The sequence below is a fragment of the Panulirus ornatus genome, chromosome 2 (genome assembly GCF_036320965.1).
Source record: "Panulirus ornatus isolate Po-2019 chromosome 2, ASM3632096v1, whole genome shotgun sequence".
Classification (NCBI taxonomy): Eukaryota; Metazoa; Arthropoda; class Malacostraca; order Decapoda; family Palinuridae; genus Panulirus; species Panulirus ornatus.
In genome coordinates, this window is record NC_092225.1 from 32,559,692 (window position 1) to 32,573,540 (window position 13,849).

Genomic DNA, 13,849 nt, shown 5'->3' on the forward strand with positions numbered 1-13,849 from the left:
CTCTGTTCCTTCTTTTGGAAAAAGAAGTATAAGTTTGTTGAGTATTCCTGGTAAATTATATGGGAGGGTATTGATTGAGAGGGTGAAGGCATGTACAGAGCATCAGATTGGGGAAGAGCAGTGTGGTTTCAGAAGTGGTAGAGGATGTGTGGATCAGGTGTTTGCTTTGAAAAATGTATGTGACAAATACTTAGAAAAGCAAATGGATTTGTATGTAGCATTTATGGATCTGGAGAAGGCATATGATAGAGTTGATAGAGATGCTCTGTGGAAGGTATTAAGAATATATGGTGTGGGAGGCAAGTTGTTAGAAGCAGTGAAAAGTTTTTATCGAGGATGTAAGGCATGTGTACGTGTAGGAAGAGAGGAAAGTGATTGGTTCTCAGTGAATGTAGGTTTGCGGCAGGGGTGTGTGATGTCTCCATGGTTGTTTAATTTGTTTATGGATGGGGTTGTTAGGGAGGTGAATGCAAGAGTTTTGGAAAGAGGGGCAAGTATGAAGTCTGTTGGGGATGAGAGAGCTTGGGAAGTGAGTCAGTTGTTGTTCGCTGATGATACAGCGCTGGTGACTGATTCATGTGAGAAACTGCAGAAGCTGGTGACTGAGTTTGGTAAAGTGTGTGAAAGAAGAAAGTTAAGAGTAAATGTGAATAAGAGCAAGGTTATTAGGTACAGTAGGGTTGAGGGTCAAGTCAATTGGGAGGTAAGTTTGAATGGAGAAAAACTGGAGGAAGTAAAGTGTTTTAGATATCTTGGAGTGGATCTGGCAGCGGATGGAACCATCGAAGCGGAAGTGGATCATAGGGTGGGGGAGGGGGCGATAACTCTGGGAGCCTTGAAGAATGTGTGGAAGTCGAGAACATTATCTCGGAAAGCAAAAATGGGTATGTTTGAAGGAATAGTGGTTCCAACAATGTTGTATGGTTGCGAGGCGTGGGCTATGGATAGAGTTGTGCGCAGGAGGATGGATGTGCTGGAAATGAGATGTTTGAGGACAATGTGTGGTGTGAGGTGGTTTGATCGAGTAAGTAACGTAAGGGTAAGAGAGATGTGTGGAAATAAAAAGAGCGTGGTTGAGAGAGCAGAAGAGGGTGTTTTGAAATGGTTTGGGCACATGGAGAGAATGAGTGAGGAAAGATTGACCAAGAGGATATATGTGTCGGAGGTGGAGGGAACGAGGAGAAGTGGGAGACCAAATTGGAGGTGGAAAGATGGAGTGAAAAAGATTTTGTGTGATCGGGGCCTGAACATGCAGGAGGGTGAAAGGAGGGCAAGGAATAGAGTGAATTGGATCGATGTGGTATACCGGGGTTGACGTGCTGTCAGTGGATTGAATCAGGGCATGTGAAGCGTCTGGGGTAAACCATGGAAAGCTGTGTAGGTATGTATATTTGCGTGTGTGGACGTATGTATATACATGTGTATGGGGGTGGGTTGGGCCATTTCTTTCGTCTGTTTCCTTGCGCTACCTCGGAAACGCAGGAGACAGCGGAAAAAAAAAAAAAAAATATATATATATATATATATATATATATATATATATATATATATATATATATATATGATGTTCAAGTTGTGATTGTATAACCAGGTGGAATTGCATATGAGGTACATCCAGCTGCAGCGTCTCCTGCAGGAGAAGATGGCTGATTTGGAGCGTCTTTGTCACCAGGAGAAGTCTCTGCTGGCTGGTAAGTTGGCATCCTCCCCAGTGCGTCACGCCTTCAACATCGCTCACGCCCGCTTGATGGACTGGCTGAGGGCACAACGCCGGCTTCTCCCGCCCCCCCGGGACCTCACCTGCCTCCTCACAGATTCATTCTCTACCTCCACCTCCACCTCCACCCTCCATACCCAGACTGCTGCTATCCACAATCCTCACTCCACTGCAGTTCTCCAGTACCATCCAAGTGTTTCAAGTACTTCACACAGTTGCAAGCACTCAACAGGAATCACTTTGCATGGCCACACACATCACACTCCTGGACTCATCTTTAGGGAGGATGGGTCTATTTCAGAAGAAACTGGGAGGGGACATGGCCGAAGAATGAGTGGCAGGTCCTCCCCACAAGCGCAAGACAACAAAAGTCAAGCTTCTGTTGTTAAGGCACAGAATGAGAGTAGGAATGTAGATAAGATAGATAAGGTATCTTCACCATCTTGCACAGTAGCCACTGCTGCAAGTACTGTTCAACATAAAGAGAGTCAGAGTAATGTGCACAGCTTAATCGGATGGGATACAAGTATTTACTCTGATATTAGTGTTAATTCACATATTGTATATAGTCCACATACAAGTAGTAGGATGCCATGGGGTTCAGATAGACTTTATGCAAATACTTCCAGTGATTTTCATAGTTTACCATGCACAGGTGGACCTATGTATATGCCACCTTCTAGTGGCTGTAGTAATCCATTGTGTGGTGTTAGCCACTCTTCAGTGTATGGGGTAGAGTGGAGACAGCAGAGGATAGGAAATAAGGACAGCATAGGAAGTAGGAAAGTTATAGATGAAAAGGACAATAAAATTTTCCAGAGTCACCGCAGAGCACTTAGTGCGGAGACCTGGAGATATCCCCGAGATAGGGAAAATTGGCATGAGGGGGAGATAAACAAGTATAGAACTAATCAATCTGTCTTAGACCCTCCTTGTTATGGGAATGATGGAGTATCTCAAGACAGAAATCTTGCATCTAAATCTAAAATTATTGGCCAAAGAAGGGAAAGTTTCAATAGAAAGGACAGTTTCAAAAGGGAACAGTTAAATAAACAGACTAGTAAGGGTGGAAGAACTGAACTGTTAAAGAAAAATTCTCCAACAGCTGAAGACGAAAGTAAGAAAATAAAGCCACCTTTTAAAATGAGCAAAGCATATTCAGTATCATGCATGCCAAGTGATAAATGCCTTGCCTATGACTCTGTTATCAAGGAGTTAAAAACCTCTGTAAATCATGAACCTAACAATGAAGAAGAACCTAAATCTCCATTTGAAAAGCTGAGTCTCAGTGGTCTAGAAGTATATGACCACAGTCCAAAGCATTCTTATGGTCCCAAACATTCATCTGTCTTCACTTACTGTACTTCTAGTTTACCACATCCAAAAAGTTCTAGAAATAAAAAGAAAAGAGAACCTAGTTCATCTCATCGTATCAAATCTAACTCTTTAGATGAGGATAAATTGACCAACATATCTGGCTCAGATGAAGGTCAAAAAATAGAGTATGGATTAGAAGACAGTAGGAAAACTACTTCTGAATTATCTTCTCATGTTCGACCATATGAACTTCATTTACACCCATTCTTATCCTTACCTTATACATCTGGAAGACTTTCAGCTTCACCTACTGAAAGTTCACCCCTCATTGTGCGTGGGGGCTCCTTTCATGCTCCACAGAGACCTAGACAGAATTCTGGGGAAAGACACTGGAGCCTCTCTAGACCTAAAAAGGTAGTTCCATCAAGTACTGGTCGGGAATCTACCAGGCCCACTCATAAGCAGAAATCGTGTAATTCTCTTTGTGATAATTCTTTTGAGAAAATAAGAGAGAGCTCACAGAAGAAGACTCCATCCATTTGTCGGTCTGAATCACTTCGGTTATCATCTCAATCTCTAACAAATTCATTTGTCACTAGAGAATGCATAAAAGGGTCTTGTACTCATAGTATTAAACCAAGACAAACCAACAGGATCCAAATCAAATCTAGTAGTGTTGAGAACAGGCAGGATGTAGGAGATGGATCAGATTCTTTTATCATGAACCGTATTGTCGGTGGATTTGTCAAGGATGACACTGTAGTTAATGAACACTGTGGTGTTACTGGCAGCCCTGCTGCATGGAGAAGGTCTCTAAGAGAGGAGAGACAAAACCAACCTGTTAATGAAATGTTCAGCAGAAAGCCTGAGTGGAACAGCAACCTTTTAGAGAAGAATAAGCGAAAGGGTGCAGGCTCATCTCGACGAGATGGGGGACATAAGGATGGGGAGAAAGAAATAGAGGGAAAAAGTTGCATAACTTCAGATTGGGTGAGTGAGGAAGCAAGGTTGTGGCAAACACAACGGAAAGGGTCTATCAAATCTCTGTCAAAACAAAAACTATGGCAGCAAGATTCATTGCATCATCAACCTAACAAGCATGAACAGCAACAACAGGGACGTAAAAGCCGCCCAAATTCCTTGTATTCATGGACAGGGAGTTGTGATCGCCTGAGTTCAACAACGGATCACTCTGGTAGGACGGTAGTGTCAGCCCGTTCACGTTCCCTATGTACCGATTCATTAGTCACCCCTGCACGTGACGTGCCAAATTCTGCTGCTGATGTGTATCGTTTTGCTCCTTCTCCACAGGAACGCAGAGTGAGATCAGATTCTATGGAAGCACGCTGGTCATCAGATAACTCTCTGGAGGATCGTCCTAGTGATGGACGTACTCCTACCTATTATGACAGTTTATATTCAGAAGTTTCTAGTGAATCCTCAGTTTATGGAACACCTCAGCCTCGACGGTGCTTAGTGCCTCGTGAGGATCATGGGGTCTTATCTGATGATGAAGCATCTGTTGATCTTGATGCTGCTCCTCGCCCTCGAAGGAGTCAAGCACCCCGCAGAAGAAAGTCACAGGGCTGTCGACCAAATGAAGAAATACCAAGGGTTGGGGACAGAAATGCCTTCACCCCACCTGCCATGCCATATCCACCTTCCTCCTGGCCAGGCATATCCCCTAGGGTTGTATCCTCTCCCCAAGGTTCTTCAAATGGTGAATGGTTTCAGGCTGGGGATGTGAGCCGAACAGTCGGGGCTTTGGCTGATTCCTTATCTGCATACCGCACCAACCTTGTTTAAAGATGTTTATTGGTGTTTTTATTTAAACAATTCTATTTCAGCCTTATTGTGTATAGGTTTTAATGTTTCTATATGTTTTCAACTGTTCCCTTATTCTTAGCACAATCCAGTGCAATGATTGTTTATATATGAAGAGTTCTTGTTAGTTTATATAATTTACCTAACCTACTTATGGCATGTTAGTGTTTCAAGCATGTTTTATCATGGATTATTATAGATGACCTTATATTGTAGCTCTAGCATGAAGCACAATGATTTAAGCCATTCCATTATTGTCTCTGATTTAAAGTTTTGAATATTCATAATGCCTATCAGCAATATATTTGTACCTTTCACTGTAAATAAAATAGTGCACTCCCTAAGCTTTGATATACTTACTACAATACATGAAATTTGCATTTTTTGCGTGTTCAGGAACTGCTGTTAATTCTGTAATAACCACATATTTTATTTGTGGATTTGTAAAATTCTTTACTTGTCATACCTTGGAAAAGTTTCCTTGAACACGTTAAAAGCTTGAACTGAGAACGGTTGATGCCATCATACCATTGCTTTTCTCACACCTGCAGTGTTCTGTAGTTCTTATCTTTGATTCAACAGTCAGATTGTTATTATCATGGTAATGTGATAGCAGGATTGATCAGTATGGCAGCAGTTGCTCTCAGTGCGACCTAGCACCACATCCTTCAACTCAGATTGACGCTTCATTGCCTGGTATGGTGGTTTCTTCCTCAGCATGGCGGGCCCAGGGTTTCCGCATCCCCCAGCACCCGGTGTCCGGCCGTCAGCCCCAGCACCTGTACCATCACCATCACCACCACCAGCACCACCATCACCACCACCGGCAACTGCTTCCTGCCTCCAGCACCACCTCTTCCCCCCTGCCCACCTCCTCTAGGGTGCTGCCCCCACCCCTTCAGTACCGCATACCCCCTGCCAGCCCTTGTAGTGCCCAGAATCCCGTAAGGCCTTCACAGGAACACTGGGGTACCATGTCCTCCAACAGCTCCCAGTCTCATGCCCCTTCACCTCTTCACCACAACCGCCAGCACCACCAACAGCAACAGTATCTTCAACTCAGCTGTTCTCCTGGTGCTGTCCGACGGCCAAAAGTATCATCAGAGTGCAGCTCTCCAGCTCAAAGTGCCCATACTCCTACAGGTTCAGCACAGTGTGTTGCTCAGCAACGATGGCAGCAATGTAAACCCCGTTCATGGGATAATTTACTTTCCACAAGAGGATTTGGTGGATATGGGTTCGGATATGGATTTATTGACACAATTCCACCCCGTGGAGCTGGCAGGGGTGATAAGATGCGCTCATACAGTACTCACCGTCTAAGGGAAGATGATAAAGAAAATGTGGTGGGGGGCGGGGGAGGAGTACGACCAGCACCTCGTTCATCAGAAAATCTTGTATCTCCTCTGGATGGCTCATGCTTCTCCTGCGATTGCTTAAATCTTGACCCAGCACCTCTTCACACTTGCCTATTCTCCAAGCCTAAGAGCACAGAAAGCCTACTGGCACCACGTTCCCTCCATCCTGCCGCTTCTGATTCCAGTTTAGCAGGAGATCCCCAACACACTAGGCGTCGTTCACGTGCTGCTTCCCTTGCTGACTGTCTTGGTTCCACCAGACATTCCCCACCTGATCGGGATGAGATGACACACCTGTGACATTGCTTGTGAATTCATTACTTTTGCTTTATCAACACAATTCTAGAATGAGATATCCTTTAAAGTGAAAAAAGATATGAAGAAATGTCAAATTGCAGGATTGATCAACACAACTTTGCAGTTATGCATTTTTATAGGAAGAAATATACTTCTGTCTTTTGAGTTACAACACAATACACTCTTTTCTAATAGATTTACTAGATAAACAGCACTTCTTAATAGGCACAGAAATGTATTTCATGTTCTTGGAATCAGATGAAGCTAGTTCATTAGTCTAATAGTCTCTTGTTGATACAGTAGATTCTTGATTACATGCACTTGGTTGGATAGTATGTTTTGTTATCTCCACATTTTAAAAGAAGCCATTATCATCAAAGTTCACAAATACTCACAAAAGAAATCCTATCAATGCAACTAGGTATGTCTGCAAACCAAAATTGTAAGTTTCCTGTGTTTGATACACATGTTATCACTTTAGAGGTAGCTGGGGAAAGATCAACAGTACAGTAATCTATACAGGCAACATAGTGCACAGGAGCAAAGACTCTATCCTCTGAAAGTTTCCCTGATCCACAGCAGCACCATTTCTAACTCTTACATATAATCAAGAATTTCCTGTAGATTCTAGTTTTTGTATTTACCAAGACATACTCAGAAAAAGCACAAATTTACTTGAACATTCCCATGTTTCTCCTTATACTAGTGTAGATGACAAAACAGTGATTATATCATACATCTAGTGCTTTCATCCTTATTGAAAGTTCACATACCCAGTACATCTCTTTAACTTCCAAACTTTGACATGTGTGATGCAGCCAACAAGTTCCTCATTGTATATCTACTTTCTTAAATATAAGCATACATACCATAGTTATAATCTGCTTGCACTCAAGAACGAAGAGAAAAAGTACACATTGATGATTATGATTGGCAAATTTAACACCAGTAATTTCTATGCAATGAAGTTTTGTTTCTTAGATTGACGTTTGTGAATTGTTTTGATATTACTGTTTCCCTCAGTGGTAAGAATGCACAGGCATAAACCAGAGAACTGAGACTTTAAAGCTGGCTTCAATATCACACTCAGAATCACAGAGAAAAGTCAACTGTAGTTGGGCTGGGTATGGATGATTATGAAGGGAGGCCAACTAAAGTTGGGTCAGACATAGGTGATCACACTGAGGTAAACGATACAGGCTAGATATGGATAATTTCAGAGAGAAGTCAACTGTAGGTGTGAGATGCAGATGATCACAAGGAGAGGCCAACTATAGTTGGGCCAGAAATGGATGATCACAGAAGGAAGTTAACTATAATTGGGTCAGTTCCAGATGATACCCGAGTTAAACTGTAGTTGTGCCAGATATGGATGATCACGGGGAAGTTACCTATAGCTGAATTAAATATCAATGATCACAGGAAGCTCAACTATAGTTAGGCCAGACTTGGATAAACAGGAAATGGCCAGAATTTTCAAGTCTGCAGTTAAAACTTTGCTTAAAGACTAAAATTGACACATTTTTATGAAAAATATTTGATGTTCATCATAAAAAGTTATAACAACTCCCCGCATTTAGAAATCATTCACCAATGCATGTAGGTGTACAGTGACCATGTTATGTGGGAAAGATTCTGTTTGTGCCACTGCTTTTCTTTCATTTAATATGTAAGAGTGTACGGAGACTGAAAATAATTTAGTTATTTCAGCATATAAAGATATCTGCAGCTGAACAACATCTGATGAGTAAGGACAAGTTCTGAAATCACAAGTTGTCAAGGTTTGTGTTTTTTACAACATCGTATGAATTTTCAGCCAGTCTTGGAAACCCTAGGGTAAAAGATAGATCTTGGTATCATCAGATACCCTGTTTTTTATACAGAGTAATTATTACTGTACAGTTTTATGGAAGACAGTGTCATAGATTGTTTTGTACTAAGTAATAGTATCTAAATGCATTGCCTCTGCATAGTAACATGTGCCAAAGAAAGTTCTCAGTAACCATAACAGTATTTCCAGGTTATTGATGAACGTGGATGGAAGAGGAATAATCACTAACCTATGTTTCTTTTACATGAAGAAATGTTGGGGCATCTAGTGGTTATAGAGAGAATTCAGATATTATCATAATCTTATATTCACAAAAGATTCTTCAAATTCATAATTCATACTTTGCACTGCATATACAAGTAGTTATTATATACAGTACATTTTAAATGTGATGCTTTATGCCAACTTTCACAGGGTAAACCATGCAGGATTTCCTTCCAAGTATTTCTTTTTGTAAGCTCTTTCATGGTAACCTCATTGCTCATAATGTTCGCTGAAATATGAACCATAAGATCCCTTTTCCTTACAGCCTGATAATTAATAAAAGTTATATATCAAATGCATTTTCACTGCCAACAAAAATTTCTCTGAGCATGCCTGTGTTTTACTGGTTGCTGCTTAGACTTGAAAAGCTGAGTACAGGTATATAGAAAATAATAATGTCTTTGGGGAAGACTGGGAACCACACCAACTTGTTACAGGTACCAAGTGAGACAAGTGTTGAATAGATTGATAAGTTTTGTTTGTGGTTAGTGGTTATTCTTCTCTTTACAATATGCCTTACATGTAAATACTGTATACTTATCTTCTCCAGTAATGCTCAAAATGAAGAGAAACTTACATATCATCCACTGATCTGCTGAGACTGGTTAGGAAAGTGTAAGTCTCTATCTAATTGCAAATTAAGGATACATCATTCACAGTCCTTGCCTAAACACTGTATTTTTTTCTGGTCATATGGAACAAAACCTCATAATATTTGCAATAGTTGTAGGGCCAATATGCCAGGAAGTATTTGATACAGCGTATGTATGTGTATAAGTTAGGTTGCTTCCATTCTTGATTAATAAAACTGAAAATGTAGTGTATGACACAAGTTGTATGATACTGCTGTTATCAGTGACTGTAAATGCTGGAGAAGCTTTGTCTGGATGAAATGTCCTATAAAACATAACTCAATCACTTGTAGCTGAAGATGGGTCAGTTATTATTGTGATAATTCTAATTTAATCTAAGTGCATTACTATGAACTTTCGCTGTTCACTGACTGAAAATATCGAAATGTGAGACTGATTTACATTATTTTGATTTGCCAATTGATGGTAAAGAGGCTGTCTTCCATGCTATACTGCAGTGGATGACTAGCTCTGAATTCTAGCTCTTGCAAACATATCTGTTGTCTTTGAATAAGCCAAACAAAGAAAAAACATTTTGAAAGGATTGGTCTTGACTCTGGTATTCATTTTCATAGAGGTGATTGGTATTTACTTGAGTGTACAGACCCAAAATCCTTAGGAAAGAAATCTTGTGATGTGTTTGGCAGGGTACAAGTCAGCTGGTTCTGATATTGATTGGTTACACAGTAGTAGTAGTAGTGAAAGTGCTGCCTCGAATTGATAGATATTTTGATACTGAAGGCAATGTATCCTTTGATAATAGTATAAAGGTGACTTTCAATGTCTTATTGTAGTCTTTCAGATACTTATTTTAGATTAAACTACGAAGTTAATAATATGATTATGATAAAGAATATTGTGATCATGTAAATGCTGTAAAAGATGATGCTACAATGTAATTTTAAACCCTGTGTTATTGTGATGATAACCAGAATTGTGCTATATGACACATTTGTACCTTCTGCTAAGGATCTAGTCATCCTGTTCACAGTTTGTGTATAACTGTCGCATTTCGTAATGTGATTTATTTTAGTAGTATTTTTCAATATGTAAAAAAGATATGTAAAGAAAATTATCATCATGTGCAATAACAAATGTTTAAGTAATTTGCCTTTTGTAGTTGATTGGACTAATTAAAAACCCATGTAGATGTTCCATTGTTTTCTTGCAAACACCTCCATGTTCTCTAGCACATAAGTCTATCGTATACATGCACTAGGTTTCTTTTAGCCTGGCTAGCTGAGCAATTGCCACTCCCATTGTCCTTAGATCTGCCCTTTAACTGTCCATCAAAGTTTGTCTCCCCAAAAACCATCAACTTAATCAGTATAAAATCTGGAACAGTGGGATTAGTACCATCAAACTTTGCTCACAACATAGGATACAAAATCTCTCCTCATCTCCTTATTTCTCTCTTTTCTCTCCCAATCTGTCAATATCCAATCCTTCTTCCATTCCCACTTTCTCCCACCTCCTGTCTCTCTCCCTGAAAAATGTCTAACTGAAACCAATTACAAAAAGAAATGGAACAGCATGAGACCTGTGCACAAAGCATAAGTACAAAACAAGGTGGAATTGCAATATATGTACATCATAAAAGGTACACTTGTGATGAAGAGTAGTCATATGAAATGTGAACTTGTTCCAGTAAATATCCCAGCTATTAATGAAAATAGTGATATTCAAACCATCCAAAACCAAATTGGAGAAATTCAAGATAATGCTAACAAAACTACATATGTTGAAAAAAAAAAAAAAGTGGAACTAATAGTAATAATGTGCAGATACTTCAACTTCCAGTTCATGCAATGGGAAGATGAGGAGCCAATCATGGGTGTAACCTTATAAAAAACTGAATAACAAGCAATTCAGTAGATGAAAGACAGCAACGAAAATATGTAAACTATTTACCAACAAGAGGCAGTAACATGTGATCTTCCCTTCACTAAAATGTTAAAACTAGTATATCAGACCTAAACATTATTGAAGCCACCACAGCATCCAGGAGTGACCTAAGAGAAGAATGATATATCCAAGGATAATGCTGCTGAACTAAATGTCCTGAAGTTAGACAGCATAAGCAGAACTGCTTAAAATTAACTGCTTGCAAAATCAAATCAAAATGACATTCTTAAGGATGTAGGAATAGGTGATGTCCCAAACATAAGTGAGAAAGCATAACTCATATATGACTGAAGAGTGTGGTTTCAGCAAGGTGTAAATCTGGTGGGGTGGAGTTTAAGAATGAGCTGAGAGGACAATTGTTTCATGTTTTTCTGGTGATTATTGAACATAAATGATTTGTCAGTGTTGTGTTTGTTGAGATTGTGGAGGATATGGAATCTATAAGTATGGATACTTTCTTGTAAGGTAGTGCAAGGAAAAGAAAAAGAATGGCCTCATGTGCTCACATTTACTCTCTAGATGCAGTGTATAATGTGCCAAAACCTGAGCCCCCTATCTGCAACCAAGCCCACAAACCTCTCTGTAGTTTTCCTGACGACTTCATATACTGTGGTTCAGCCCAGTGACAGGATATTATATACATCATGTGTACCATGTCACTCCAATTCACACTATCACCTGCATGTCTCACACCATCGTTCACGTTCAGGCCCCAATAACTCGAGGCATCTTTCACTCCGTCCCTCCATCTCGAATTTGGTCTCTCCTTCCTCCTTGTCACCTTCACTTTGAACATTTATGCCAATTAATCAGCCTCTCCTAACTCATCCTTTCTGTATGTCCAGTCCAGTTCAATGCATTCTCTTCAGTATTCTCAACTATACTCTTCTTACTACCACACTTTTCTCTTCCCCATCATTTTTGTATTCAATCAACCTTCCATCCACCACAGTCCTTTGGTATTTCATTTCCATCTGCTTTCTTTTGTATTTTCTTATTTATGGCCCACACCTCACAACAATACAACACCATCAACTACTACGCCATCAAACATACCCATCTTTACCCTTAAAAACACTGATCTCTCTTTCCATACACTCCTCAATGCCTCCAAGGCTTCAGCCTCCTCGCTTCAGCTTCCATGGCTCTAACCACTGACATGTCCACACCCAAATATCTAAATCACCCATTTCTCCAGATTCTTTCTGTTCAAACTAAAATTCAGACCAACCTGTCTTTTTCCTCTGCTGCACTTCATAACATTGCCTTAATGCACATTGACTCTCAACTTTCTCCTCTTGCATGCTCTCCCAAACTTAGACACCAGCTTCAGCAGTTCTCCAGTGGGGCTGCTAGTAAAGCAGTCATCAGGAAACACCAAAAGACTCACTTCTCAGACCCCACACCACCAACACCAATAGTCAGTGACACTCCAGGAGCAGAGTAGGAGAAGAAGCCGATATTCTTGACCTCAAAGCGACTACCATGACTGCCTCAAACACTAACATGATCCCACGGCCTGGTTATAGTACCATGAGTGCCTCAAACACTACTATGATCCCAGGGCCTGGTTGTGGTACCTAGGCGAGGAGGTGTTTTGTTAGGGTATGCTGGAGAGGTAAAGCAGAGTAGACGGAAACACGTTAATGTTTTATTGGATTGGATATACAAGGTGAGGTACCTACCAGAGGGTAGTGGGCTACTGGAGGAGCATAATTATGGTGAAGAGAAGGTAAAGTAGTTGGTCGAGTAATACCAGGCAGGCTTGGCGGAAGTCCAGTGATGCTGGTGATGGTAGGCGCCAGGTGATGCAGGACCACGTACGTGGTAGAAGTGCATGGCTGCCGAGTCTCCTTGAGTATGCGGCAACTACTGGTTTGTGATTTGCGTTGCAAGAGGCTCCTTGGGTTGCAGGAGTGCCGCGGGCGTGCATGGCCGTAGGTCCCTTGTTGTTACAGATGTTCCTTGTGACGGGCGAAAGCGAGCTCCCACGCGAGTCCTGCCGAAGGTGGACGTCACAGATACGGCATCACAGTGAAACTTGCCAGGAAGATGAGACGCCAGGAGTCACACTGGGACATCTAACGGAGACGCCCTAACGGCAGCTTGAGTTTGGAATCACATCGCCAAGACTTCGGGTACCGAATTGGTACACTTGTTATCTAGTGGTGAGTCAACTGCCTGTCGGACTTGCTGTGGTGATAACTGAGTATTTAAGAGGCGGGGAAGCCACGTCTGGGAGGGGTAGCTATTCCCAAAGTAAATTACAGACGTCAAAGCCGAATGTCACAAGCTTCTGACGCCTCTCCAAGCTACTGAATGGCTTGAGGTTACGTCCGTAAGAGAGGTGCCTCGTGAAAATTGTTAGGTTATCTACAATTACAGCAGCAGCTTCTGATCTGCTACCGCTGAAGATCCAGTGTGGGTGATTAATACTGCAGGTGTAGCTGCATGTGGGGCCACCAAACACATTTTTCCGAGAATTATTAAGTCAGTTGAGGTAACACGCTGTCACCTACCACCCAGTAAAGGCGTCGTCATTACGGTTGATTGACTGACTTACTTTATTCATGGACCCTGGTACATTATGATAGGTATACACATGTGCAATACACCACAATAAGGTACATAGTAGCTTTCACTAGGAAAACCTACTAAAGTTTTAGAAACTATTTCCAGTAGGGTCTTTGTACTGTAGCAAGAT

General features: G+C 41.1%; 1 protein-coding gene and 1 long non-coding RNA gene across 3 annotated transcripts in view; one reads left to right on the plus strand and one right to left on the minus strand.

Annotated features, from left to right (window-relative positions):
- The window catches only part of ssp6 (short spindle 6), a 123,334-nt gene extending 112,941 nt beyond the window's left edge, over positions 1-10,393 (plus strand). Inside the window, exons 6-7 of one of the 2 annotated variants that reach the window (XM_071674943.1) lie at positions 1,592-1,691; positions 5,576-10,393. In XM_071674943.1, coding sequence (XP_071531044.1) covers positions 1,592-1,691; positions 5,576-6,516 — 1,041 coding nt within the window. In that variant the 3' untranslated portion in view covers positions 6,517-10,393. Of the gene's footprint in view, positions 1-1,591; positions 5,042-5,575 lie in introns of those variants that run through there. The other variant, XM_071674935.1, reaches the window with a different exon arrangement.
- Positions 6,097-13,597, minus strand: LOC139756015 (uncharacterized). The gene is made up of 2 exons (XR_011714244.1): positions 12,831-13,597; positions 6,097-6,487 (listed from the first exon to the last, which is right to left on the minus strand). It is a non-coding gene; the product is annotated as an uncharacterized lncRNA (long non-coding RNA).
- Positions 13,598-13,849: the final 252 nt, after the last annotated feature.